The 27,794-nt window shown below is 34.1% G+C and overlaps 1 protein-coding gene across 3 annotated transcripts in view; it reads left to right on the top strand.

Moving 5' to 3' along the window:
- EMC2 (ER membrane protein complex subunit 2) overlaps nucleotides 1–24,041 on the top strand; it is a 57,847-nt gene extending 33,806 nt beyond the window's left edge. For 2 of the 3 annotated variants that reach the window (XM_082600967.1, XM_082600965.1), the window contains exons 10-12: nucleotides 1,104–1,208; nucleotides 10,402–10,489; nucleotides 14,076–14,247. In XM_082600967.1, coding sequence (XP_082457093.1) covers nucleotides 1,104–1,208; nucleotides 10,402–10,488 — 192 coding nt within the window. In that variant the 3' untranslated portion in view covers nucleotide 10,489; nucleotides 14,076–14,247. Of the gene's footprint in view, nucleotides 1–1,103; nucleotides 1,209–10,401; nucleotides 10,490–14,075; nucleotides 14,248–23,921 lie in introns of those variants that run through there. The other variant, XM_082600966.1, reaches the window with a different exon arrangement.
- The last annotated feature ends 3,753 nt before the right edge of the window (nucleotides 24,042–27,794 follow it).

Here is a 27,794-nt window from a genome sequence, read left to right as displayed (position 1 = left end):
ATATTTCTTTTGTTTATGTATGCTAAATGATGAGCTTAGAAAAAGTCAGTTAACAAGAGCTATGGGAAATAGAGGAAGAATTTAATGAACTTCAAATTTATATAAAATGAGCTCCTTTCTACAGTCAGAATGACTAGAAAAATAAACTTCTTTAATAGGCCAGTCCTTTGAAATTTTAATTTATCCTAGTCTTTTCATGGACTTTTGGATGAATATTTTGTTGGAGCTCAGTGAAAAGAATTGATTGCAGAAATGGAGGCAGGAAGAAACGTAAATGAAATAATTTTCAGCAAAGAAATGGCAAAATAGAAAACAGATTAAAGGGATTTCAAAAAATTTTTCCTGGATTCTCCAGTGCCAGTTGTAGCAGCTTGTAGGTACAATATGGTAGCAGTGTCTCTTTTACCAAATAAATACTATTTTTTGAAATAAATAAATTATTAATAATAGTAAAAATACATAGCACTTTATGTGTCAGGTGTTGTTATGAGCTCTCTTTTTTATTTTAAATCATTACATCTTTATATCAACTATTTGAGAAGGTACTATTACTACTACCATTTCGCAGAAAATGAAACTAAGACACAGAGAGTTCTAATTGATTTGCCCAAGGATGGACACAGAGCTACTAAATGATTGAGCTGGGATTCCAGGTTAATTTTTTTTTCACCTGTTAATGTAGGAAGTTAGACTAAATTATTTTTGAGGTTCCTTATATTAATATTCAGTAATTCTATAATTCTGACATAGAAAAGTTGAAGTACTTCAGTAATAAGAAATAGCACCAGTAACATCCTACAGTATTTAAGTGATGATGGAATTTTACCTTCAAGGGCTGTGGTAGATAACTAATAAAATAATTTTGGATATTATTTAAAATATCCTTTCTCTTCGTACTACCTTGGATTATTCTCCGTTTTAAAATATATTTTCATTTGTAAACACTAATTTCATTCAGTTTTATTTTATTTTAAAAATTGTGTTGGTACAGTTTTTAAAAACTCTTTATTATCAGCCCGTTGCAACTATGACCCTTACATGTTTTTGATTGTTTTGGCTACATCAAAGGAGTATTGTTTTTGATGTTTCTTTTTTGTTCTTAGTCTGCAAGTCATATTGCTTCTAATCCAAAAGCAAGTGCAAAAACAAAAAAGGACAACATGAAATATGCTAGTTGGGCAGCTAGTCAAATAAACAGAGCTTATCAGGTTAGTATTGATAATTGTATATTATGACATAGGTCAGTTAATGTATTTCTTAGTTGTTGTTTATGTTTTTACAAACTACAAAGCTAGATGTCTATTATTGAACTTTTGTGCTTTTGGGTCTCTATCAGATGTTTTAACTGTGTAGAATTAGCTTGTAGGATCCTTTTTTTTTTCTCCTCAAAAGGAGTCAGTTACTATTATGATCCCATAATGAGCCTTATCATCTCAGTAGTTCTACATTTGGCAAATAAAAAAAAGTAATTGTAAAAATCCAGAAAGGATAAATTTCATGATGTATTTCAGAGGCAGATTGGGTATGTGAGTGTATTATTAATCAGAGATATCTCAAATAATAAAAAAAAAGAGGAAGAAAATCCTAAAAGTAAACTAACAAGACTATATACAAAGTTTATGTACTCTGTTTACAGTCAGATCTTATCTGAAACATCTCCCCTCATTTTTTAGTTTACTGAAGCTCATCCCTAGGAGATTCTTCAGGAAAGACGCATGGAAAAACTCATCTTCTTACATCTTTCATGTTTGTAACTTATCCGTCTATAGTCTTTATATTTGAAGGACAATTTGACTTTTTATACATCCTTTGCTATTAAATACATTTACCTAAGTATTAAGCATATCGTTCCTTTTTTTGTTTTTTTGTGTTTTTTTTTTAGGATAAAATATTGCTGTCAACAAGTTTCATGCCATCCTGATTTTCTTTCTCTAATAAGTGACTTGCACTTTTTGTGTGGTTGCCCAAAGGAACTTTTTCTTTATCTTTAAAATCCAATAGTTTCACTATGATAATGTTTTGGGTCGGTCTTCCCAAATACACTACAGACCTTTTTAATATTGGGATCCAGTCCTCTTTTAATTTGAGAAAAGTTGCTTTTAGAATTATGATTTTGAATTTTTTTTGCTTGATTCCTTAAGTTTTCTTTATCAGGTCTCCAACTATAAGTTTATTGGATCTCCTTTCGCACTTCCTCTTATCATTCATTTTTTTTTTCCAAATCCTTCTGTCATTTTCTGTTATTCTCTTCTTTTTTTTCTGGTAATAATTTTTTTATGGAGTTAATTCTTTTTTTTTCTGTTCTCTGCATTTAAATAAGATAGTTTTTCTGGGCTGTTAGGAGATGGTTTTTACCATCTTAGGGGAGTCAGAGATAGAACAGCATAACTTTCCCAGCTTGACCTTTATGTGTTTCCTCTTCTTTGCTACAGAGAACTCAAATATGACCTCTCTGTGTATCTAGTGTTTCTTAGAACTAGGTCAGCTTCAGAATGATCTTTCTGGCTGCAGGCCTCTCTGTGTTCTACCCCTATGGGTCTACAGATCTTGAATTTTGAGGTGGTGTTCTCAGTTTTAAATGTTACATTTTGTTGTTGTTGTTGTTTTCTTCTGGGATTTTCTGCCTCTGGGCATCACTACCTCCCACTCTCCCCTTCTCCCCTTATCTGAACCATCTCTCCCTCTTAACCCCAGTGTTTCTGCCCTGTTAAATTTGGTTTCAGTTTCTGTAGTTTTCTTTCAGTGTGAGGTTTTTTTCTTTTTGGAAGAGGGTGTTTGCTGGATAATTCAGAGATTTTGAGGTCTTAGACTATTAGATTTGTTTAATGTCATGTTTGCATGCAGTTTTTTATACTTTGATTTGAAGCCTATGAGACTGTCCTAGTTTTGCAAGCCATTTGCAGATGCATCAGTTCATACTTTTTTTACTTTGGTGGCTTATAGAGTAGTAGGTTGTCCTCTTTTACATCCTGTAGTGCCTACCACATAGCTGTTGAGCTTTTGTAGGTCCTGCTACTGTTGGTGGTATAACAACCTTCTAGGGTTTTGAAGGATTGCCTGCAATATAGTTTTTTTTGAAAGATGTCTTTGTTGGGTTTGTTTCCTCTTATTTTGGTCTTGGTTTTGGTGCTATTTGTTTCTTTGTTTTTGTACTCCTGGTTGGGGAGACTAAATCAATTCAGTGCCCTGTGATCACACCATTTAGTCACTTTTGTATAGTTTTATTATATATAATAGAGAATGTTGGTTCTGTTGGCATATTGCAAGTCAGAATATTTATAAATATTAGCTAGGCTGTGCTTTTTCAAATGGAGTTTGAGATGGCTCAAGGGGTTCCACACAGAGTAGGCTTGGGGGTTGGGGGTTGCGAGGGAGGGAGGGGTAGTTTGTGATTTAAAAATAAGACTTGGATAATATGAAAATAATAGTATGCAAACTACATCATTGTTTTTAAGATATTTTTGAGAAACAGCTAGCAGCTCAGAGAGTGCTTTTTTTGACATGGCATGACTGTATTTCTAAAATCAATTTTTATTAAATTATAACATACATAGAAAAATGAACCCAAGTCACAAAGATACATTCCAATGAATTATACAAGTAAATGTATCCAGGTCAATAAACAGAAACATTACAGCACACCAAAACCTTCCTGGTACCTTCTTTCAAATTCTACTCCTTGTATTCCCCTCAAAAGTACAAATTTATAATCCCATAGTTTTGGCCTTTTTTTGAACTTTATAGAATCATACAGTATGTATTTATTTTTGTCTGGCCTGTTTCATGATTTATGAGTTTTACCTTTGTTTAAGTCTGTAGTTCATTCATTTTCATTGTACTGTAGTCTATTATATGAACATAGTATTATTTATTCAGTTTTTTAAAAATTTATTTTATTTACTTATTTATATGTGGCTGTGTTGCATCTTTGTCGCTGCTCACGGGCTCTCTCTAATTGTGGCGAGCGGGGGCTACTCTTCTTTGCAGTGCGTGGGCTTCTCATTGTGGTGGCTTTTCTTGTTGTGGAGCACGGGCTCCAGGCACACGGGCTTCAGTAGTTGCAGCACGCACACTCAGTAGTTGTGGCTCGCGGGCTTTAGAGCACAGGCTCAGTAGTTGTGGCGCATGGGCTTAGTTGCTCCGCGGCATGTGGGATCTTCCCGGACCGGGGCTCGAACCCGTGTCCCCTGCATTGGCAGGCGGATTCTCAACCACTGTACGGCCAGGGAAGCCCCTTTATTCAGTTGTTGATAGGCGTTTGGATTATTTCCTGTTTGGGGCTCTTATGAATAATACTACACTGATATTGCTGTACAAGTCTCTTGGTGTATATGTACATGTACTTCTTAGGGGTGTATACCTTTGAGTGGAAATACTGGGTCATAGGATGTACATATATCTAACTGAAGTAGATAAAGCTGGTTTTCCAGATTACTTGTTTATAGTCCCACCAGCAGTGTTTGAGAGTTCTCATAGTTCCACATTTTCACCAACACGTCCTTCTGTCAGTTTTTGTAATTATAGTCATTCTGGTGAATGTGTAGTGGTATCTTCATGGTTTTATTTTGTATCTCCCTGATGACCAGTGAGGTTGAACACTTTTTCATATGTTTATTGGCTGTTTGGATATCTTCTTTCATGAAGTCTGTATGTTTTTCATTGGTTTATGACTTTTTATTTTGTTTTTTCATTTTTTGATTATGGGCCCTATGTTCATTATATGTGTAGCAGATCTTTTTAACTCCTTAGTTGCAATCACTCTCAAATGATTTTGATGAAGAAAGTTTTGAAGATTATCTTCACCGTAATCGTTCATTTCCTTTATGGTTTGTGCTTTTATGTCTGCCTAAGAAATCATTTGCTACTGATGGTCATAAAGATAATCTTGTGTGTCTTTGGAGTTTTTTTTCCTTCTACTTTTCATATTTAGATCCCCAATCCATTTGGAACTGATTTTTATGTATTATGTGAAAATAATTTTTCCCCCCTGCGTAGCTTTCCAGTGTTTCTATCTCTGTATTCTGTCATGAGTCCCATTCTGTGGAAGCTGCTACCTTATAATAGTTGAGAGAGAACACAGATGCTCGAGCTGTATCATCTGGCTTCCAAGTTTGGCTCTGACATGTGGCCATGGACAAATTACATACCATCTCTGGGCCTAGCTTTTCATTTGCAAGATGGATGTAATAAAAGTTTTCTGAGTATTAAAGGAGTTGATACATATTTTTTACCATATCACAGTAATACACATTATATTGTGTTTACTAATTGCATGCTGTAAGTTCACTTTATTATGTCTGCTATTTTTATTGCAATTACGATAGCACTAACGACAATAACAGTTATAATAGCAAACAGAAAATTTAGTATAAGGTAGGTACTTTTCCTGTTTTACAAATGAGGAAATTAAGGCATGAAAGATTAAATAATTTTCTCCAAGGTGATATAACTGGTTATTGACAGGAGCGGTTTTCAAACCTAGGCAGCCTGACTCCAAGTTTGATGCTCTTAATGGCCACAATATACTGCCTTTATAAAGAGATGTCAGGTATAAATGTTTCTAAAGCTGTATTTATAGTTTCCAACTCCCTTCTTAGTTATTTTCTCATGTGAACAAGTGATATCCTACCCTCACTTGTTTCCCTTTTCATTTCAGACCCAAAGCTCTCCATAGTAACTAAATTTAGAGTTTCATTTTGTTTGTTTGTTTGTTTTTCCTCTTTTTCACTGTCTCTTCAGTAATGCAAGACCAGGCAAGCATGCCCTTCCCTGACATATGAGATGCACTTTACCATTAGACATGAATCCATCATTTCGATATTTTAAGTCATTGTTCATATATCCAAACCCTATTTGTTAGTAATATTTTCCCTCCCTCCCATTCTCTTTAAACAGATTTTTTAAAATGGTCTTATTAGATCCATTCTCTTTTCATAGACTTATTTTGTAAAGTCTCAGTGTTTTTGGAAAGAGCTCTGAGAATATCATCTGTGCTCTTCAGTCTTTGACTTTGGCACCATAAACTCCATAGTACCCAGTGATGTTTTACACATCTTTCCTGAAGATATGATTTGCCTTTTCTTGACTCTAAGGGAAAGGGTAGTATAAGGAATTTTGGTAAGTTTCTGTCATCTTGGATACCACTCCAAAAAGATAACATCTCTCAGTTGATAATGTCAGGTTTCTGTATAGCAGCTTAAAATACCTCTCAATTAGGAATCACCCATCATGCAAAATTTATTTTTGCCTCTAGACACTAGTAACATTTTTTTTGTTTGTTTTTGTTTGGCTGCGCTGAGCGGCATGCAGGATCTTAGTTCCCTAACCAGGGATCGAACCTGTGCCGCCTGCAGTAGCAGCACAGAGTCTTAACCACTGGACCACCAGGGAAGTCCCAGTAACAGATTTTAAATAAAATCTTTTGGTGCTTTTGAAATTTTCATCTCTATGCTTTTTCTACAGAAGTTGGTGGTTTTCTTCATGTGAATCAAATTTCATAAATATTTGTATCTATTGCCTTTTGCTAACATAGTGGTTTAAAATAACGACTTATTTGCTTATGAATCTGTAGGTATCATGTAGGCTTGAGCTCAGTTGAGTAATTCTACAGGTCTATAGTGGACTTATTTTTTTTTCTACTCTATGCTAGTGGTTGATGGCCTCACTTAAATGTCTGATGGTTGGCTGTCTGTCAGCTGGAGGTGCTGGGCCTTGTATTTCCCATTTGGCAAGCTAACTTGGACTTATTCACATGATGGTTTCAGTGTTCCAGGAGCAGCAAACAGGCAAACTCCAGTGCCCAAGGGTGTTTTGAGCCTCTGGTTGTGTCACATGTGGCTAATATTCCATTGAGCAAAACAAGTCACATGGTGAACCCAGATACAGGGGATATAATATTTCACCTTTCAATTGGAAGAGAAATATGTGGTCATTTGGCAATTTATTACACTTTTGTATAACTCCATAGTTCCATCCTTCTGTTTTTGTTTATTTTGCCTTTTTCTTTTTATCCACTTTATTGAGGTATAGTTTACATACAATAACATGCACACATTTTAAGTGTACAGTTGAGTTTTGACAAATGTATACTCTTCTCTCACCACTACCCCATTCAAGACATACAGTTTCCATCACCCCAGAAAGGTCCCCTCTGCCAATTTGTAGTCAGCCCCATTCCACACTGCAGACTAGCACTGATTTGATTTTCATCACTATAAATTAGTTTTTTTTTTTTTTTAAAGATGTTGGGGGTAGGAGTTTATTAATTAATTTATTTATTTTTACTGTGTTGGGTCTTCATTTCTGTGCGAGGGCTTTCCCCAGTTGTGGCAAGCGGGGGCCACTCTTCATTGCGGTGCGCGGGCCTCTCACTATCGCGGCCTCTCTTGTTGCGGAGCACAGGCTCCAGACGTGCAGGCTCAGTAGCCGTGGCTCACGGACCCAGTCACTCCGCGGCATGTGGGATCCTCCCAGACCAGGGCTCGAACCCGTGTCCCCTGCATTAGCAGGCAGACTCTCAACCACTGCGCCACGAGGGAAGCCCCTATAAATTAGTTTTGCCTGTACTAAAACTTTATATATAAATGAGATCGTAGCTTATGTACTCTTTTGTGCATTGCTTCTTTCACTCAGCATGTTTCTGAGATTCATCAATCCACTTCTCCATTTTATTTATCTTATTACTTTGTCCCCCCATATTATTTTCCACAAACTGTGTAAATTTGTGAATTTTAACTCAGTTAAAATAACTTATGTGATAACTTACTCCAGTTATCACAATGGGTAAATCATTGACCTTTGAATTTACTAAGCAATTTTTTATTATTTGAGTGATTTTCTGGTTAGTTTTCTTTAAGATCCATCAGGAAATTATGAAAAAAGTTTAAGCAAAATCTGTATGAAAAATGCAGAATTTGTGATTAATGTGGAAAAGTATAATTTTCAGAGACATTTTAGTAGTATCTGGGATCTAATTGAGAGCTTCATGATATGTCTAGACATATAAACAAGTATAAAGTATATAATAAGTATTCCTTATTGTAATGTTTTTCTAGGCATTTAAAAACTAGAGAAAATGAGATTTTAAGAACTGCTTTCTGTCTTTGTTTCTACTTAATGAAACAAAATATGGCTACTACTTGCTCTTCAATTAGGTAATTGGTTTAGCATGTTCAGTAGAGGCAGGCAAGTTTGATTAATGCTCATGAAAAACTTTAATGTGAACCTACTCACAGTAATTTTCCAGATAAATGCTTCTTTGGTACTCTGTTAAATTCGTCTGTGCTAGTGATCCATATGTTATTTGTGATTACAGAGGTGATTCTGTTACTATCCTTTTGGGAAATAGAAAATTAAATCATGATTTGAGGGAAAAATAGGATTCCGACTTAATCAGTTAAATTGCCATATAATTCTAGAATAGACAAAATAATTGCATGTCAGGTAAAATTTGAAGTGATAGATTTATATTTCCAACTTTCTTTTTATTTGTTCTGACACAAGTTAGTTTGGTTTATTCTAAATTGCACTGGTTGTCAGTAGTGTTGATACACAATCTTAGGTGGTTTTCTAAAATTAGCTAATTTTAAAAATCACAAATTTTGTATTTATTATTTTATTACATTTAAATACAAATCAAGAAAAATGCTATATTTTAAAATACTATGACTTCAGTGATACACAAATTTTTCATTTTTATTTTCCATTTAAAAAATTAGGTGTCCTATTTTGTACCCCTTCCCCCAACCCATCAAAAGCTTTTTCTTAGAATTAGACCTTTAAGTATCTGATTAGGACAATTCCTGTTTACTTTGGGTAGGCAGTGGTAAAAGAAAAGGCTTTCTGTTCTTGGTAAGTCCTTGTGAAAGTGACTCTATCAACTGGGTAATAGGAGTAATAAGCACACTCCACATCCTTTACTCACCAAGGGAAATTATGAAAGGGCAGAGTTTTAAATGTGGTGTTGCTATTGCCATATTTTAAAATTATGGCCTGTATATTCAGCATTTGAATTCCTTAAGTTAATAATGTCTTATGAAAGGCAAAGTGATCTTGATTCTTACAAGAAGCTTTTTCTCTTTCCCTGGCATTTCCTCTAGAAATCCCCTTTAGTTACTCTATCAAATCAAGATTCAACCACAGAAGCTAATGGTTTAGGAAATAGGAGAATCATATTGTTAAGCTGCAGCCAGAGAGGTCAGAGGCAGGTTACCAATTCCTGAAGCCTATTGCTTCTAGGATGTTACCTGTGCTTGATCACTTAATCTTTCTCAACAGGTCACAAGAAGTTTGCCAAATTAAGTTAATTACAAAAGAGAAGGAACACATCATAAATCAAGTACTAAGCACCTAAGACAGCATTGGTATTTGAAGGAAAGAACAGTCACTTGAAAGTATACTGAGTGCTTAGATGTTAACTTGAAAATACTGTATGTTGCTAATAGAAAATGTTAATACTTTAACCAGGGGAAAAACAGGTTATTACCTGTTTTTATAATAAGGTTATAATAAACCTTCCCCTTCCTTTACAAGGAATACATACTTATCTAGTAAATCTGTTGTGTTAAGTCAAACTGATAAATGATGGGAATTGTCAGTCTAGTTAGAAAACTCATTTTGAAATCAGCATGGGGTATTCAACAGTGTTTTCCCCACTTATGCACTATATTGAATTTAATACGCATGAATTTGCTTTTAAATGTACAAAGATAGTATTGAATGACTATGTTTCGTTTTTATTGTAAAATCCAATCCCAATTTGGTATTATAAAATAAATTATGACTTAATAAACTAAAAATGCATATTTTAAAACGTTTACTTTAATATAGCATAGAGTTTTATTTGATAGGTTTTTGCTGCAGAAACATGATATTATCTAGTCAACTAATCTGGGAAATTTTAAAAAATTGCAGCCCATTATAGTAGTTTTAGAGAATTCTTGCAACTCTAAAATGTTTGATAAAACTTCTTTACATTTGTATTTTACCTTTGTTTGAAATTGTAAAAAGTTGATTAGAGGCCACACAAGTAGACCACATTCCTACATAAATATAAGCTAAATTTCATTTCTAAATTATGCTTTTTATTTCATAAAGCTTTTCTGGTCTGAAGAGGGAGTACAGTTTGAAACTCATATTAATGTTTTTATAGGTTATCATACTACTTAAACATTTAAACTGGCCAATTTCACACGGAAATTTTTATATACGTCAGTTGAAGATGAAACCTTAATGAAAATGTCCTTAAAACCCAAATTTTGTTTTTTATTGAAGAAAAAGAACATATCTGATTTCATGCTAGTGATAAAATAGATAATGTTAACTCTGTAACAATTTGAAAGTAAGACTGTGATTTTGAACCTGCCACTGAAATTGAGCCTAATTGCATTTTCTAAAAATTAGTTTGCAGGTCGAAGTAAGAAGGAAACTAAATACTCTCTCAAGGCAGTCGAAGACATGCTGGAAACACTGCAGATCACCCAGTCTTAAGGTTTCAAAAACTCTTTCACATTACATTTCACAACTGTAAAATTGAGCTCACTGGTTTGTGACGTATTTACTAGATGCCCAGTGCTATTTATATACTGATTTTCTGCTAAGAAGGCAGTTGTAAAGAATGTGTTTATATAAACCTAAAAATGCCATTTACTGCTAAGCAGGAAGATGGGGAAAGCCCATGGAAGAGAGATTTGACAAGATTCTTACTGATTATACATCATTCTTTCCATATCATACATATATAACTGCTTTTAAATCACAATCTGATATAGAAATAACCTTGATAAATAAACTGATGATTTATTAAACTTGCATATGGAAATTCTAGATTCTTTTTATTATACTCAAATAGTGAGTGACTATATTGTTTTAGAACTCAATTTCTAGTTAACTCCTTTTTATTTGTGATAGGAAATACATAGCATATATAGGTGACAGAAGCAAAATGCTGGCAAATTATTTTCATTCTTTTTATAGCATCAGGTTGGGTTTCGCTGTGTATTCCATTGGGCTATTATTTTATATGCTGTAATGTTATTCTGATAAATCTTGATTAAAATATATCATTCTCCAAAGTTCAGCACTATCTTTTTATAAAATTTTGTTTCGCTGTGGGACATAACTGAGATTTTTTTAACCTATAAAATGGTTTAAGGTTCACGTATGTTATGATATTCAAATTTAACCCTTATGAAAGTTATATTTATCCAACTTTCAACTCTATAGGCATACTTTTTAGAGAGCATAGATAATAGGGATGAAAGGGGTTTCAGTGGCTTAGTTATTTTTACTTTAGGTAAAAATAAGAATATCTAAACTATCTTTAGAAGCAAAATTTTTACAATTCTAATATCTCATTACTCCTCAGTAATAATAATTAGAATTTCTTCTTTTTTTCTCTTTTCATAGTGAACAACCATTACACTACCTTTAGCAGTATTTTGCATGTTTTGCAATAGAATAGAAGGAACTTTGAGAGTTAACCACTTTATTCAGACACAGTTTTTAAAATAGGCAGTTGTTCATTCAGGGCAAATATTGTTAGTATTAGTTTGTAATTTATATACATAACCTATATATTACATATAGAAATACATATATATATGAAATATATATATGTATATATATATTTTTTAATTAATTTTAACACATATAAATTTTAATTAATTTTAATACATATATAAATTTTAATTAATTAATTACCAACATAATACAGAGACTCCAGCATGCTTGTTATTGCTTTATTTGCACAAATTGGAGATCATGGAAGAATTGACAACCTGGAAATCTTAAGGAAGAAAACTATTGTCAGTATCAGCTTTTTAACCTATTGAGTTATTCTGTTAGTAAATTATTCTCCACATCTAGTCTTTCATTTTGCAGTTTTTTTTCATTTTATTTTGCCCTGAGTAATGGGCAGATGTGAAATAACTCTTCCCATATGAAGATAATTCTTATAAATTAATAATTGTTATCACAAGATACACTGTTTTTGCCCATGAATGTAGTGACCATTTTCAACATAATCAGACATTTCAGATTTGTTTGCTATAAAGAAAATAGTGCCCACATATTATTCCACTACCCTTCTTCCCTTTAATCTCCTCCATGAGTCACTAGAGTAGTATTTACTTTAGCAATATTTGTGTAATAAGTAATTTACTGTCCCTTATAACTGTCAGCCTTTAGTTTCACTTTAGTTTTTCTAATTTTAATACCTCCTTGCCAGGAATTTTTTATTTATTAAGTACATTGTTAATGTGTAATAATTTATAAACTTCAATTATATATAGTGGTAATCTCATTGTGGCAGACAGTTGCCCACCCAACTGCTTTTACCTCCTTCTTCCTTGTTAACAGTATCCTATATTGTTCAGATAGGAGCACAGATCCCTGTTATTCCAGGAGGTTTGGATCTTACCCTCAGCCCCAAGGGAAGTATCATGATTGATCTGAAAGAGAAGTGGTTTCATTCCATATGGTCCGTGATATGCCAAGGCAGAACTTTTTGCATTGAAGGAAATATTCCATATTTGTGCTACCTAATGTGGTAGCCACTAGCTGTATGTGGCTATTAAGTACTTGAAATGTAGCCAGGACAACCGAGAAATTGAATTTTTTATTTAATTTTAATTTTAATAGCTGCATGTGACTCATGGCCACCATATTTGAAAGTGCAAATATCCAAAATCTGGGCATGTGGCCTAATCAGGGCTAATTTAATGAACAGAAGCTGTGGGGAAGGGCCTTTCTTTCAAATTAAAAAGTCAAAGTTTTGTGAGCTGAGGCTTTTTGCCTCTTCTGGCCATGAATGCCAACAACAAGCCTGGAGGTATAATAGCCATCTTACAAGCATGAAATAGCAAATATGAGAATTAAAGCTGTATTTCAGAGATGGTTCCGTAGAAAGATTACTGAGAGCCTGGGTCCCTGATTGGTTGAACACCTGAACCAACAAGAGCAATTGCCAGCTTCTGCACTAACTACATGAGAAAAATAAACTCTTGATTGTTAAGCCATTGTTTTTATTTTTTGTTACTTTAGCCATATATGTTTCTGACGAATATATCCATTATTCAGCTTTTTTTTTTTTAAGATGCAAAACTCTTAGACATGCTAGGGATGCTATTTTAGAATTAATGATTTAAAATTAAGTAGATAATTACATGTAACAAAAGAAGTAGTATCTTGTTCCAACTCAGCATCTAGTATTTAAGCCAGCAGACGTGAGAAAAAGGCATATTTAGAATGTCTTTAATCATGAGGATAATGTTGACTTGGGAACAGAGGAGGATGTAGAAAAAATTGAAATGGAAAATCAATGTTTCAATATGCTGGAAGCATACAATTTTTATTATCAGATATTTAGAAGAATTTTTTTCTTTAATGCTATAATCCCTTTATTCTCAAAGTAACTTATTTAAATTCAAAGAACTATAGTAGGAGTGTAGGAGGGACTTTAGAGAGATTTAGTTGTTCTGCATTTTAGGATGAGGAAGTGAGGTTCTGAGAAATTAAGCTCTTCTGTGACAGAGCAGGTAATTGGACCAGGATGTCAGGCATTCCCAAGTCAGTGCTCCTTCTAGCATATTCTAAGGCATATGTCTAGTCTCTGATATGTTGTTCCTTGACAAAAATGAGAGCCAGATATATCTAAGTGACATTGCTTGTTAGCAGAGCAAGGACTAGAATTCAGATTTTCTGGCCTGTAAAAGAATTTTTTAATGGAATAATAAAGTCAGAATTTCATTTTTAATTAAATTGAATTTAAACAGAATTACCCATTAAAGAGGTTACTTCATTTATAGTTAATGTGAGAAGTATTTCAAACTATTTAGAACTATTTCAAACCTCTTTCACTTTGAACCTCTAATTTATCCTATCTCTCTTCTCATTCTTGGCAAGTAACCTCTTTTATAGGCTGAATTATGTCTTCCCCACAATTTCATATTTGAAGTTCTAACCCCTGGTGCCTCTGAATGTGACTTTATTTGGAGATTTAGTCTTTAAAGTGGTCATTAAGTAAAATTAGGTCATATTGGTGAGCCCTAATCCAATATGATTGATATCTTTATAAGGAGAGATTAGGACACAGACATACAGTGGAAGGACCATGAGAAGACGAAGAGAAGATGTCCATCTACAAGACAAGGAGCGTTTCCTCAGAAGAAACCAACCCTGCTGACACCTTGATCTTGGACTTCTGGCCTTTAGAACAGTGATGAAATAAATTTCTGTTGTTTTAAGACACCCAGTCCTCTGTGTACTTTATTAAGGCAGCCCTAGTTAACTAATATAGCTCTCTTACTATTTCACAGAGAAAAAGAAGTCATGAGATAAACACATACCCAGTATGACATTCTTGTGCCCAAATTCACCTCTTTTCCTCTTAGAGTAAAAGAAATTGTCCCTATCCTTTCCTGAGCTATTTCCCACCACTGTCTTCCTCATTTTTTATGCTTTAGCCATACTTTAACTTCATGAATTTGCCACACTCCCTTCCTGGCTTCCCAAAATTTCGTCTTTTCTTCACATTTGTCCTTAAACTATTTTTTTCTCCATTATCTCTTCTCTTTTTTATTTCAACTAGATTCTTCCTATTAACATTAAAATATGCTCAGTTTGCTACCACTTTTTAAAATGCCTTCCTTCATTTCCACAGTCCCACTCCAGCCACTACCCATTTTTCTCTTTTTTTACAGCCAAATTTCCTTACTTGTCTAAACTCATGTCTGTTTTCCCATTCTTTAAATTGCTCCAGTCTGGCATTCCCTTCACCCCCTGCATTGTTCCTTTGAAATCCTTTAGTTCCATGTCACCAATCCAATGGACATGTTCAGTCTTTTTTTTTTTTTTTTTTTTTTGCTGTACGCGGGCCTCTCACTGTTGTGGCCTCTCCCGTTGTGGAGCACAGCCTCCAGACGTGCAGGCTCAGCGGCCATGGCTCACGGGCCCAGCCGCTCCATGGCATGTGGGATCTTCCCGGACAGGGGCACGAACCCATGTCCCCTGCATCGGCAGGCAGACTCTCAACCACTGCGCCACCAGGGAAGCCCTGTTCAGTCTTTCAAGTCATGACCATGTTCCATTAATTTTATGCTCTATGATACACCTCAAATCTATCCACTCTTCTCCATTTCTATTGCCACCACGACCCTAGACCAAGCTACCATTACATGACTCCTAGACTACAACAGTGGCTAGAGAGCATCTTCACTACAATTAGAATGTGATAAAACATCACTAATAATGCCTTTTTACCCTCCCCCTCTTTAAAACTCTTCAGTTGTTTCCCATTTGTTGCCTTAAACATGACCTTTGAGGTTCTGTATGCTGTCAGAACCAGGAAGGAAGATTCATATTTTCTTAATTTTAAACTGTCGTCCTCTACTCTTCCCCTTTGTTTCTGAATTTAGCTACACTTAAGTTCAATGGCCTTGTTATGCTTCCTTCTACAAACTTGGTACTTGTTGTTCCCTCTCTATAAAACAAAGCCTTCCTTGACTCATTTTTCAGAGGCCACACCCCTCTTTTTTTTTCCTACTGTATTTTAAAGACAATGTCTTATTTTAAAATATTTTGAGACTCACAAGAAGTTGCAAAAGCAATGCTGTACTATACTCCCATGTACTGGTAAGCTTCTCCCTATTATCTTATGTAACCTTAGTACATTGTTAAACCAGGAAATTGACATTTCAGCAATACTATTAACTCAGGTACAGACTGTATTCAGATTTCACAATTTTTACATGCCTTTTTTTTCTTTTCTGTTTATGAAGGGTTACATATGTAGATTCATTTTACCATCACCACAATCAGGATATAGAATGTATATCACAAAGGAACTTCTTGCTGCTGCTTAATAGGTTACATGTTACATCCTCATCTAACTCTAATGCCTGCTGTCCACTGATTTGTTTCTCTATTGCTATAATTTTCTCACTGTAAAAATGTTATATCAGTGGAGTTATACAATTTGTAACCTTTTGAGACTGACTTTAACTCAACATGTTGCCCTTTAGCCCTATTAGTGTTGTATGTGTCAATAATTTGTTCCTTTGTATTGCTAAATAATCCATTGTATAGAGGTATCACAATCTGGTAATGCATTCACTATGGAAAGACATTTGAGTTGTTTACACAACGAAGTGGGATTTATTCCAGATATGCAAGACTCTTGCTTTAATATTTGAAAATTGGTCAATGTAACTTATCATATTAAGAAGAAAATAAGAAAAAGTACATGATCATGTCAACTGATATGAAAAAAGCATTTGAAAAAATTCAGTACCCATTTATGATGAAAAAAAACAACTCAGCAATAGAAGGAAACTACCTCAATTTGATAAAAAGCATCTACAAAACTTGCACCTAGCATGGTACTTGATGAAAGACTAAATACATTCAGATTGGGAAGAAGACAAGGATATGCACTTACCACATCTGTTTATTATAGTACTTGATGACTTAGCTGGTGCAGTAAGATAAAGGAATAAAAAGCATACAGATTGGAAAGGAAGAAGTAAAACTGTCTCTATTTACAGATAACCTGATGATCAACATGTAAAATCCCAGGAAATCTCCAAGAACATCTTGAAATAAGTGAGTTTAGCAAGATCACAGAATAATACAAGGTCAACAAAAATTTTATATGCTAGCAATGAAGACATTTTCATTTACAAGTTGCTAAAAAATACAATATTAAGTATAAATTTAAGAAAATCTGTGGGATGTGTTTGCTGAAAACTACAAATGCTAATGAAAGAAGAGCTAAATAAATGAAGAGACATACCATATTCATGGATTGGGAGGCAACATAGTAAAGACATCAGTTGTACCCCAAATGATCTGTGGATTTAATACAATTTCTATACTGAAGGATTCTTTGTAGATAGACTTTCTAAAATTTATGTGAAAAGGTAGAGGAACAAGAATAGCATACACAATTTTGAAAATGAAGTTAAAGTTGAAGGAATTAGACTGCAAGATATCAAGACTTACTATGTAGCTACTACAGCAGTCAGGAAAGTATGGTATTGTTACTGATTGTGTGGTTTTGCCAGAGTGATAGACACATAGAACATGGAACAGAATATAGAGTCCAGAATAGACTCACACCAGTTTGGCAAACTAATTTATTCAGTGGAGGAATTGTGCTGGGACGATTGAATATTCAACAAATGGTGTTGGAACAGTTGGGAATTTATAGCAAAAAACCCCCTAAACCTAGACCTCACACCTTAAAAAAATATTCAGAATGGTCATGGATCTTAATGCATTGTGTAAAACTAAAATTTTTAGGAAAAAAACATGAAGAAACCCCTTTGACCTAGGGTTAGGCCAGAATTCTTCAGGTGACAAGATGTAATCCTTATTTAAAAATATGAATAAATTGAACTCTGTAAAAAATAAAAAAAATTTGTTCTGAGAAAGACCCTGTTAAAGAAGTGGAAAGACAAGCCCTGGACAGAAAATACTTGCAAACATATTCAATAAAGGACTTGTGTCCAGAATATATAAAGAACTTTCAAAATTTAATAGAAAACAATCCAACTAGAAAATAGGCAGAAGACTTGAACAGACATTTCAACAAAGAGGCTGTAGTGGTGGCACGTGAAAAGATGTTCAACGTAATTAGCTATTAGGGAAGTGCAAATTGCAGCTATAATGAGATACCACTGAAAACCTATTAGAATGGCTAAAATAAAACATAACTGTGCTGATGATTATGCAAAACAACTTGGAAATGTCAAATATTTAGCTTCTCTGGAAAACGGTTTTTCATATACTTTTATATTATCACATACCTTTCATTTGAAGCACTTATCATTTTAATCATTTTCAGGTGATCCCCCCCCCCGTAGAGTCTTTAATTACATGAGGTCAGAGACCATATCTGTTTTTGCCCACTATTGTCATTCCAGTTTTTAGCATGAAAGCTACACACACACACACACACACACACACACACACACACACAGATGTTCATATACTCATCTCCATTTATATATTTGTATTTATTTTTGCACCCAGTTGTAACAATCATAATGAGGTATAGAAGGTATGAACTTTGCATTACAGTAGACATAGTAGAAAGCAAGAATAAATCAAGTCTTCTATACTTATTGTTTCTTAGCTTAAAATATAATTAATAATTAGATCTTGATGCCCAAAGTTAAATTAGAAACATTGCAACAGACCATTTAATCCACAAATGACTGAATTCCAATAAGGTCAATTGCATCTCTACTATTTAATATAAAAACACAAACATTATAAGAATGCACAATTCATTTTCAAGTCTAAGTCCTGGAAAAATTCCTCTGTCTCAACAAACTGATGCCAACAAAACAAACTTAGAGACATTAATTTGGCAAATAAGTCACTAATAAGGACGTCTGTACTTGCAGATGTCCAAGTAATCATGAACATTTCCAAACAGTGAATGGACAGTAACTTCGAGGAAACCTGAGTTTATGCCTAACAAACTTGAGAGATACACTACTAAAGAATCCCTAATTGCAAATTCAGTTCCTTTTTAGGCAACTTAAATATTACATGAAAACATGGACACAAATTATGTGAAAATGTGATTGTATCAGATGAATGACCCCAAAAGTTGAAGTTTATCAAAAAGCATGTTCTTTAAAAACTCTAGGTAACAATGTGTACCAAAATATCACATCAATTTAAAATCAACTTGAAGCTCTCCAGAGTGGTAACTGTAGAGTGGTTTCAAGAGTTGGCCTCAAATGACAGCTGATTTTGGATCCAGTTTCACTATAGTGGTCTATGTGTCATGCTCAGTATGACAGAGAGAACTGGAGACAACACAGCTCCACTGGTTGATAATTCCCCAATGTCCCCCCTAGTCTGACTTTTAAAAATATGGAAATAAATATGACTACAGTTCTTGTGAAGGGAATCAAAGTTGTGTGGTTCCAGATAAAAACAATTGAAGAAAACTGTCTTGCTAAAAAGAGCTTCAAGTAACATAATATATATGCTGATTTTAAAAAACTAATGGCTTTTGGGAAATAGATATGGTGCAAATGTTTGCATCACAAATTGTTGCATCACAAATGGCGCCCAAGAATCAGAACGCTGATGCTTGCACAAATGCAATCTTAATATTAGAATGGGAGGGAGTTCTAAAAACCAAGTTTTAAAGATGTAAAAATAGTTAAATACAATATTTCTTTTCCATGGGGTGGGGGTTACTGCTAAATATTTCGTCTTTCTCTCATGTGATTTCTCTAAAGTTTTTCCCACAAGACAATATTTACTAGTCTAAAGAGAATCATAATACAGTATTTTCTGTTAATTACATCCCAATTTAGTTTAGCAACTTTAAACTTAATTTTCTATTAACAAATCTCAAATATCATTAGACTAGTTTTTGAATTAACAGTCATTGATTAGAAGTAACAAAAAATGATTTTCAATTGTATTCTTTTCCTTCTACAAGCTTATAGAAGTACGCCACCTAGAGTAAATTTTATAATTTTAAAAGTATAAAAACTGCTGGGCTGGTTTTATTACTCTAAACTACAAAAAGTAGGCACATTTTAATCAAAATCAAGCTAAATATTATAATGTGGAATTTTTCATATATTTTCTGTTTTGATGTGACTTTCTTAATATTACTGTATATAAAATAGACTGTTTTTCAATAGTTCCAGATTAAGCAATTTACACATCCCTCTCGAGATGGTTAACAAATCAAGTTCAGGAGTTATAATTTTTGAAACCTGATTCAATGACATTAGGTAATCTTAACATGCTATTACCAACTAAAATAACTATGGAAATATTTGAGAGATAATATAAATAATGAGTTTTGGATATATACATAGTACACACACAGTATACTAGGCAATGTTAAAAATCATTGACTTTTTTTCTTTGTTTCCCCAACTTTATTGAAATATAACTGACATATAACATTCTGTAAGTTTAAGGTGTACAAAGTAATGATCAGATACACGTATATATTGCAAATTATTTACCACAATAAGGTTAAGTAACACATCCTTAACCTCATATAATTACTATTTTGTTGTTGTTACAGTGAGAACACTTAAGACTCTCACAGCAACCTTCAAGCATGCAATATGGTATTGTTAACTATAAATCATACTATACATTAGATCTCCAGAAATTATTCATTTTAGAATTAAAAGTTTGTGCCCTTTCTCCAGCATCTCACCGTTTCTTCTGATCTCCAGCCTCTGGTAAACATCAATCTATTCTCTGTTTCTATGAGTTTGACGTTTTTAGATTCTACATATAGTGAGATCATATGGTATTTGTCTTTCTCTGACTTATTTCACTTAGCTTAATGCCCTCAAAAGCCATCCATCGTCACAAATGGCAGTATTTCCTTCTTTTTTATGGCTGAATTAAATTCCATTGCATATATATATATATGTATATATATATATATATATATATATATATATATATATATTATATATATCACATTTTCTTTATTCATCCATTGATGGACACTTGGATTGTTTCCATGTCCTGGCTATTATGAATAATGCTGCACTGAACATGGGAGTGCAAATATCTTTTCAAGGTAGTAATTTCATTTCCTTTAGATATATATTCATAAGTGGGATTGCTGGGTCATATGGTAGTTCTGTTTTTAATTTTTTAAAGGAATCTCCACACTGTTTTCCATTTACTGTTTCAATTTACATTTCCCACCAGTAGTGTACCAGGGTTCCAATTTCTCCACATCCTCTCCAGCATGTGTTATCTCTGGTATTTTTAATGATAGCCATTCTAATAGGTGTGAGGTGGTATCTTATTGTGGTTTTGATTAGCATTTCCCTGTTGACTATTGATATTGAGCACTCTTATACTCGGTGGCCACTGTATGTATGTCTTCTTTGGAAAAAGAGTTTTTGCCCATTTTTAAATTGGATTTCCTTTCTTTTTTTTTTTTTTTTTTTTGCTATTGAGGTGTGTGAGTTCCTTATATTTCTTAGGTTGCCTTTTCATTTTGTTGATTGTTTCTTTTGCTGTGCAGAAGTTTTTTAGTTTAATATAGTCTTGTTGATTTTTGCTTTAGTTGCTTGTGTTTTTGGTGTCATATCCAAAAAATTATTGCCAAGACTGATGCCAAGGAGCTTTTTCACTGTTTTCTTCTAGGTATTTTCTGTGTTTAAGGCCTTAGTCCATTTCAAGGTAATTTTTGTGAGAAGTGTAAGATAGGCGTCCAGTTTCATTCTTTGCATGTGGATATCCAGTTTCCCCCGCATCATTTATTGAAGAAACTGTTCTTTCCCCATTGAGTATTCTTGGTTCCTTGTCAAATATTTGTTGAGCTTTTGTGCATGGATTTATTTCTGAGAGCTCTCTATTCTGATTTATTGGTCTATGGGTCTGTTTTTATGCCAGTGCCATACTGTTTTCATTACTACAGCTTTGTGATATAGTTTGGAATCAGGACATGTTATGCTTCCAGCTTTGTTCTTTCTCAAGATTGATTTGATTAATCAGGGTCTTTTATGGTTCGATAGGAATTTTAGGATTGTTTTTTGTTTCTGTAAAAATTTTCATTGGAATTTTCATAGGGATTACACTGAATCTATAGATGACTTTGGGTAATATAGACATTTTAACAATATTAACTCTTCTGATCCATAAACAAGGAATATCTCCCATTTTTTTTGTATCGTTAATTTTTTTCATCAATGTCTTATAATTTTCAGTGTACAGATCTTTCACTTTCTTGGTTAAATTTATTCCTAAGTATTTTATTATTTTTGATGCCATTGTAAATGGGATTGTTATCTTTATTTCTTATTAAGATAGTTCATTGTTAGTGTATAGAAACAACTGATTTTTATATGCAGATTTTACTGAATTTATTTGTTCTTATCTGACTTGGTATCAGGATAATGCTGGCCTTCTAAAATAAGTTTGGGAGTGTTTTCTCTTCTTCCGTTTTTGGGAAGAATTTGAGAAAAGTTGGCATTAATTATTCTTTAAATGTTTGGTAGAATTCACCAGTAAAGCCATTAGTTCCTGGGCTTTTCTTTGTTAGGAGATTTTTGATTACTGATTTAATCTCCTGAGTAGTATTTGGTCTGTTCAGATTTTCTGTTTCTTCCCAATTTAGTTTTGGTAGGTTGTATGTTTCTAGGAATTTGTCCATTTCTTTTAGGTTGTCCAATTGTTGGTGTATGATTGTTCATAGTAGTTTCTTAGGACCCTTTGTATTTCTTTGGTATCAGTAGAAATGTCTCTGCTTTCATTTATAATTTTATTTATTTAAGTCCACTCTTCTTTTTTCTTGGAAAACCTAGCTAAAGGTTTGTGAATTTTATCTTTTTACAAAGCCAACTCTTAGTTTCACTGATTTTTTTTTTCTATTGTTTCCCTATTCTCTATTTCATTGTTTTCTGCACAGATCTTTATTATCTGCTTACTTCTGCTAACTTTGGGCTGAATTATTTTTCTTTTTCTAGTTCCTTGAGGTGTAAAGTTAGGATATTTATTTAAAATCTTTCTTTTTGTAATGTAAGCATTTATTGCTATGAACTTTTCTTTTGCATAGCTTTTACTGCATCCCATACATTTTGGCATGTGGTGTTTCCAATATATGTTTTGATACATTTTCTAATTTATCTTTGATTTCATCTTTGACTCATTAGTTTTTCAGGAGTGTATTGTTTAATTTCCATGTGTTTGTAAAATTTCCAGCTTTCCTTATGTTATTGATTTCTAGTTTTATATCATTGTGATCAAAAAAGATACTTAGTGTGGTTTCAATGTTTTAAATTTGCTGAAACTTTTGTGACCTAACGTATGATCTACTCTGAAAAATGTTCCACGTGCACTTGAGAATGTATATTTTGCTGCTGTTGAATGGAATGTTCCATATATGTTTTTAGGTTCTTTTGGTTTAGAGTACAGTTTAAGTTCCACATTTCCTTATAGATATTCTGTCTCCATGATATATCCATTGTTGAAAGTGAGGTATTGAAGTCTTCTCCTATTATTGTATTGCTGGCTATTATTTCTTTCACATATGTTAACATTTGCTTAATATATTTAGGTACTCTGTGTTGGGTTCATATATATTTATAATTGTTATAGCCTCTTGATGAATTGACCCCTTTATCATTATATAATGACCTTAGTTTCCTGTTACAGTTTTTGACTTAAAGTCTATTTTGTCTGATATAAATATAGCTACCCTGCTCTCTCTTGGGTTTCATTACATGATATATATTTTTTCATTCCTTCTCTTTGAGACTGTGTGTCCTTGAAGTTGAAATGTGTCTCCTTTAGGTATCATATAGTTGGGTCTGGGTTTTTAAAAATTCATTTAGTCACTCTATGCCTTTTGATTGGAGATTTAATCCATTTACATTTAAAGAAATTATTGATAGTAGGGACTTACTACTGTCATCTTTTTAATTATTTTCTGGCTCTTTTGTAGTTTTTTTGTTCATTTCTTCCTTTCTGTCTTCCTTTGTAAGTTGATTATTTTCCATAGTGGTATACTTTGATTCCTTTCTTTTTATGTTGTGTGTATCTAGTATAATTTTTTGTTTTGCATTTATCCATAGAGCATCTTAATGGATATAGCAGTCTATTTTAAGCTGATAACAACTTAAGTTTGATTGTATACAGAACTCTACCCTTTTACTCCTCTCCCCACATTTTATGTTTTTGATGTCACAATTTATATCTTTTTATATTGTGTATCTATTAACAAATTATAGTAACTATAGCTATATTTACTACTTTTTCCTTTAACCTTTATTGTAGAGTTAAGTGGTTAGCACACAACCATATCATAGTATTAGAGTATTTTGAATCTGACTATATATTAAACGTCACCAGTATGTTGTATATTTTCATATGTTTTCATGTTACTAATTAGCATGCTTTCATTTCAGGTTGAAGAACTCCTTTCAGCATTTCTTATAAGGCACGTCTAGTGGTGATCAACTCCCTCAGCTGTTGTTTGTTAGGAAATTGTTTATCTCACCTTCATTTCTGATGGACAGCTTTGCCAGGTAAAGTATTTGTGGTTGGCAGTTTTTTTCTTTCAACACTTTGAATATATCATCTCACTGTCTCCCACCCTGCAAGGTTTGAGAAGTCCACTGATAACCTTATGGGGGTTCCCTTTTATGAGAGAAAAATATTTTTTCCTTCTGGCTGCTTTTGCAATTCCCTCTTTGATTTTAGACAGTTTTATTATAGTGTGTCTTGGAGAAGGTTGTTTTGGATTGAAATTTTGGGGTGACCTGTTAACCTAATGAATTTGGATGTCCAAATCTGTCCCCAGGTTTAGGAAATTCTCAGACATTATTTCTTTAAATAAGCTTTCTACCCCTTTCTCCCTCTTTTCTCCCTCTGGGACTTCAATTATGCCTAGGTTGTTTCTCTTAATCTTTTACCATTAGTCCTGTAGGTTTTCTTCATTCCTTTTCAGTCTCTCTTTTTTTAAATTTTTGCTTCTCACTGGATAATTTCAAATGATCTGTGTTTGGATTCACTATTTCTTTCTTCTGCCTTGTTTGTGCCATCTGCTCTTAAAGCTCTTATTGACTTTTTCAGTGCAGTCATTGTGTTCTCCAGTTCCAAAATTTTTCTTTGGCTCTTTTTTGTGTTTTCTGTTTGTTGAACTTCTTATTTTGTTCTTATATTGTTTTCCTAACTTCAATAATTGTTTATTTGTGTTCTCTTACAACTCTCTGAGAATCTTTATAACAATTATTTTGAATTCTTTATTGGGCAATTCCTGGATCTCCATTTCTTTGGCATCATTTACTGAAAATTTTCTGTGTTCCTCTGGTGGTATCATATTTACCTGATTCTTTATGATGCCAGTAGTCTTGCATAGGTGTCTGCACTTTTGAAGAAGCAGTTACCTCTGCCAGACTTTATGGACTGACTTCAGTAAGAAAAGACCTTCACTTGTGTGGTGGGGCATGCTGGCGCATTATGTGACCCTGGGTCTAATGGTTCAGGGCACCAAGTGTGCGTGCATGTGGTGGCTCTGGGTCCTGTGGAGGGGCGTACCGTTTCAATGGCTTGGCCAACTGGAGTACATAATATCAGAAATTATGTGGTCCTTGGTGAGCACTGTGGGGGATCTTCAGTGGCTGCAAGGGTTATTGGTTCTTCAGCCATGCTTCCAGGTCCAGTGGCTAGGGACCAAGCCAGTGCTGGTGGCTGGAGTCAGGGGTATGTGGATCTGGGGGCCAGCTGCAGGTTCCTGTGTAACGATAGGGGCTGGTTGCAGGTACACACATAGTGATAGCGGCCAGGGCAAACAGCACGTGCCAAGGTCAACTGGGCATACTGGCAGTTGTGGGGCCCTGGCTGTCAGCATATACTCCTGTGACTGCAGGGTCTTGCCATGGGTGCATTCAATGTAGCGAAGGTTGGTGACAGGAATCAAACTGGAGGTGTACAAGTGCACAGCTGGAGGAGCTAGCCCCAAGCATGCACATGGCATTGGGGGTCAGCCATGGGCGTCTAAGGCTGTGTTTTGCACTCATGCAACCACAGAGCTGGGATGCCAGTGCAGATCCCAGGCTCTGATAGGGAGGGAAGCGGGGAGTGAGGAGAGATACTCAGGCATTTGGCATCTGTAAACATGAAAACCTGTGGGGCACAAGCCAGATAAATCTGTAGGGGTTCTGTTGTGGTTGTGCTGGTTTCTTCAGTAGCAAAATCTGCTCGGGTTTTCTGTAGAGGAGTTTGCTGGGGATCACAGTCACTTCCACTGTGTGGCTGATACTGGTAGCCCTTGCCCTTCTTCCTTATTCCTAGCTGTATCTATATGTCTCAGCCTCGCCAGTCTCTTGGTGGGCTGAAACTGAAGTGGATTCTTCTTACAGTGAACTGAAAGGCTGGGGAAGCTGATGACTCATGCTGCTTTCTCTTTCCCAGTGAGGGGAACTCTGTTTCTAGCTGGGGAGTTCCTTCCTGGCCTAGGGAGATGAGGGAGGCAAAATGAAGCTGTTCTTCCTATCCTTTTTGTGTGTTTATTCTCAGGGTTTTTGTTCCACTGTGTTGCTAAAGTTTCTTAAGTGGACTCCTGAGTTCTCCCAGAGCTGGCTTTGTTCATGGATAGCGGTCTAATTGTTGATCCTTGTGGGGAGATGGAGTCTGAGGTCTCCTACTTTGCCATCTTGGTGATGTCACTCCTCAGAATTGACATTTCATAGTGAATGTGATGGGGGAAGATTTTATGACATTGAGTACAAAATATTTTGGATTTGAAACCAAAGCTATTTGGAGAGGTCTATCTTATCTCTGAGACTCTATCTTATCTCTGCTTTAAAAGATCATTTTCTTTTCTAGTTTTTGTGTCTGTTGATAGGTAATGCTTGGAATTTTTGCTTTGGGAGTTCAGAATTTGAAACAGTTGTGGGCAAATGATGCTTCTTGTAACATCCCACAAGGGATCAGATTTTCTAATGAAATATCGCTTTGATTTATTTGTGTCCTTGTATAGGTGATTTCTGTACTTATCCAGAGGAAACATTCCTGCAGAGTAGAGGTCTTGTCTTCAGTTTCATTTCCTTACATTATCTAACACATACTTTTGCCACAGGGATGCTTATAAATATTTGTTGATATCATATTTTGTCTCCAAGCTAACTGAAGTCAGTGAGGAGTCATTCAGTTGCTAAACTTTAACAGTCAAATTAGGTTATCAGACTATGAATTTAATTAGCAAAGTTTGAAAACTCTTCATGGTTTTTTTTTTTTTAATTTAGTATGGCAAATTTTATTTAAGGCATAGCAAAGCCTCCTTGATAGCAGTTATGTATTATAGAAGTTCAGAATGAAAGATTTATAAAATTCCTCAACCCACTAAAAATATAAACCAGACAGAAAAATTACCCATTGAGTAATAGTAAATGTCAGTGTTTAAAAAAAAAACTAACTTATTTTTTAGTTACAAGGGACACATGCATTTTATTTATAATATAGCTTCAAGACTTTAAATATGCTGCCCAGAATATCTTCCAGTTGCTATAGGGAGTTCTGTTATTCGTCAATGTAGGGTTTCCTACTTGGCAGCATTATGTATTTATGATGGCATCTGTGTTTGCTGGTTGTTGCATTTGCAGTGGAACTTGTACTTCAGCCAGTTGAAGAAGGAGGGAAAAAGAAAGTAAATTAAACCTGACTTCTTGGCAATGAAGTAGTAGCTTCTTGTTACTTGGACCCATATATTCCAAGAACACCAAACGTAACTGCAGTTGTGTGCCATAGTTACTCTACCTATAATTGACTATGTTTGCATTGTAATAAACTTATATAATAATATTAAAACCAAAAAGTTAAAAACTAAAATATTATGTCTTGTCAGTTGACATGCACTTTTCAAGCAGAATTTTAATATGGGAAATTAGCTATTAGAATGATGCATATTTTTTCCTGGTCAAAGAAAAATTGTCATTATCATCAATATCATTTTGTAAGCTTTCATTTACTTAAGATAAGTGAAAATCTAAATGAACTAATTAAAAAACATTTTCCTCAACTTTTATGAGAGAAACAGAACAGAAAATAAAAGTGAACTTATTAATATCTAGGATTTCTTTTTAAAAACAACTAGTATATTTTAGAGTCAGTGTACATTTATCTCAAGCCAATATTCCCAACCCATATACATCTACCACATTAACCTGTAATATTTGATGTTCATAAAGGTTATCTTCAGATATCCCAAGAAGTACCTTTTTAATATTAAGAACTTAGAAACACCTTCTTAGCACTGATTCTTAATATACACAACCGAG

This window comes from Mesoplodon mirus (assembly GCF_964341445.2).
Source record: "Mesoplodon mirus genome assembly, chromosome: 16".
Classification (NCBI taxonomy): Eukaryota; Metazoa; Chordata; class Mammalia; order Artiodactyla; family Ziphiidae; genus Mesoplodon; species Mesoplodon mirus.
The sequence above is the reverse complement of the archived record's forward strand: the minus strand, read 5'-3'. Positions and strand labels throughout refer to the sequence as shown.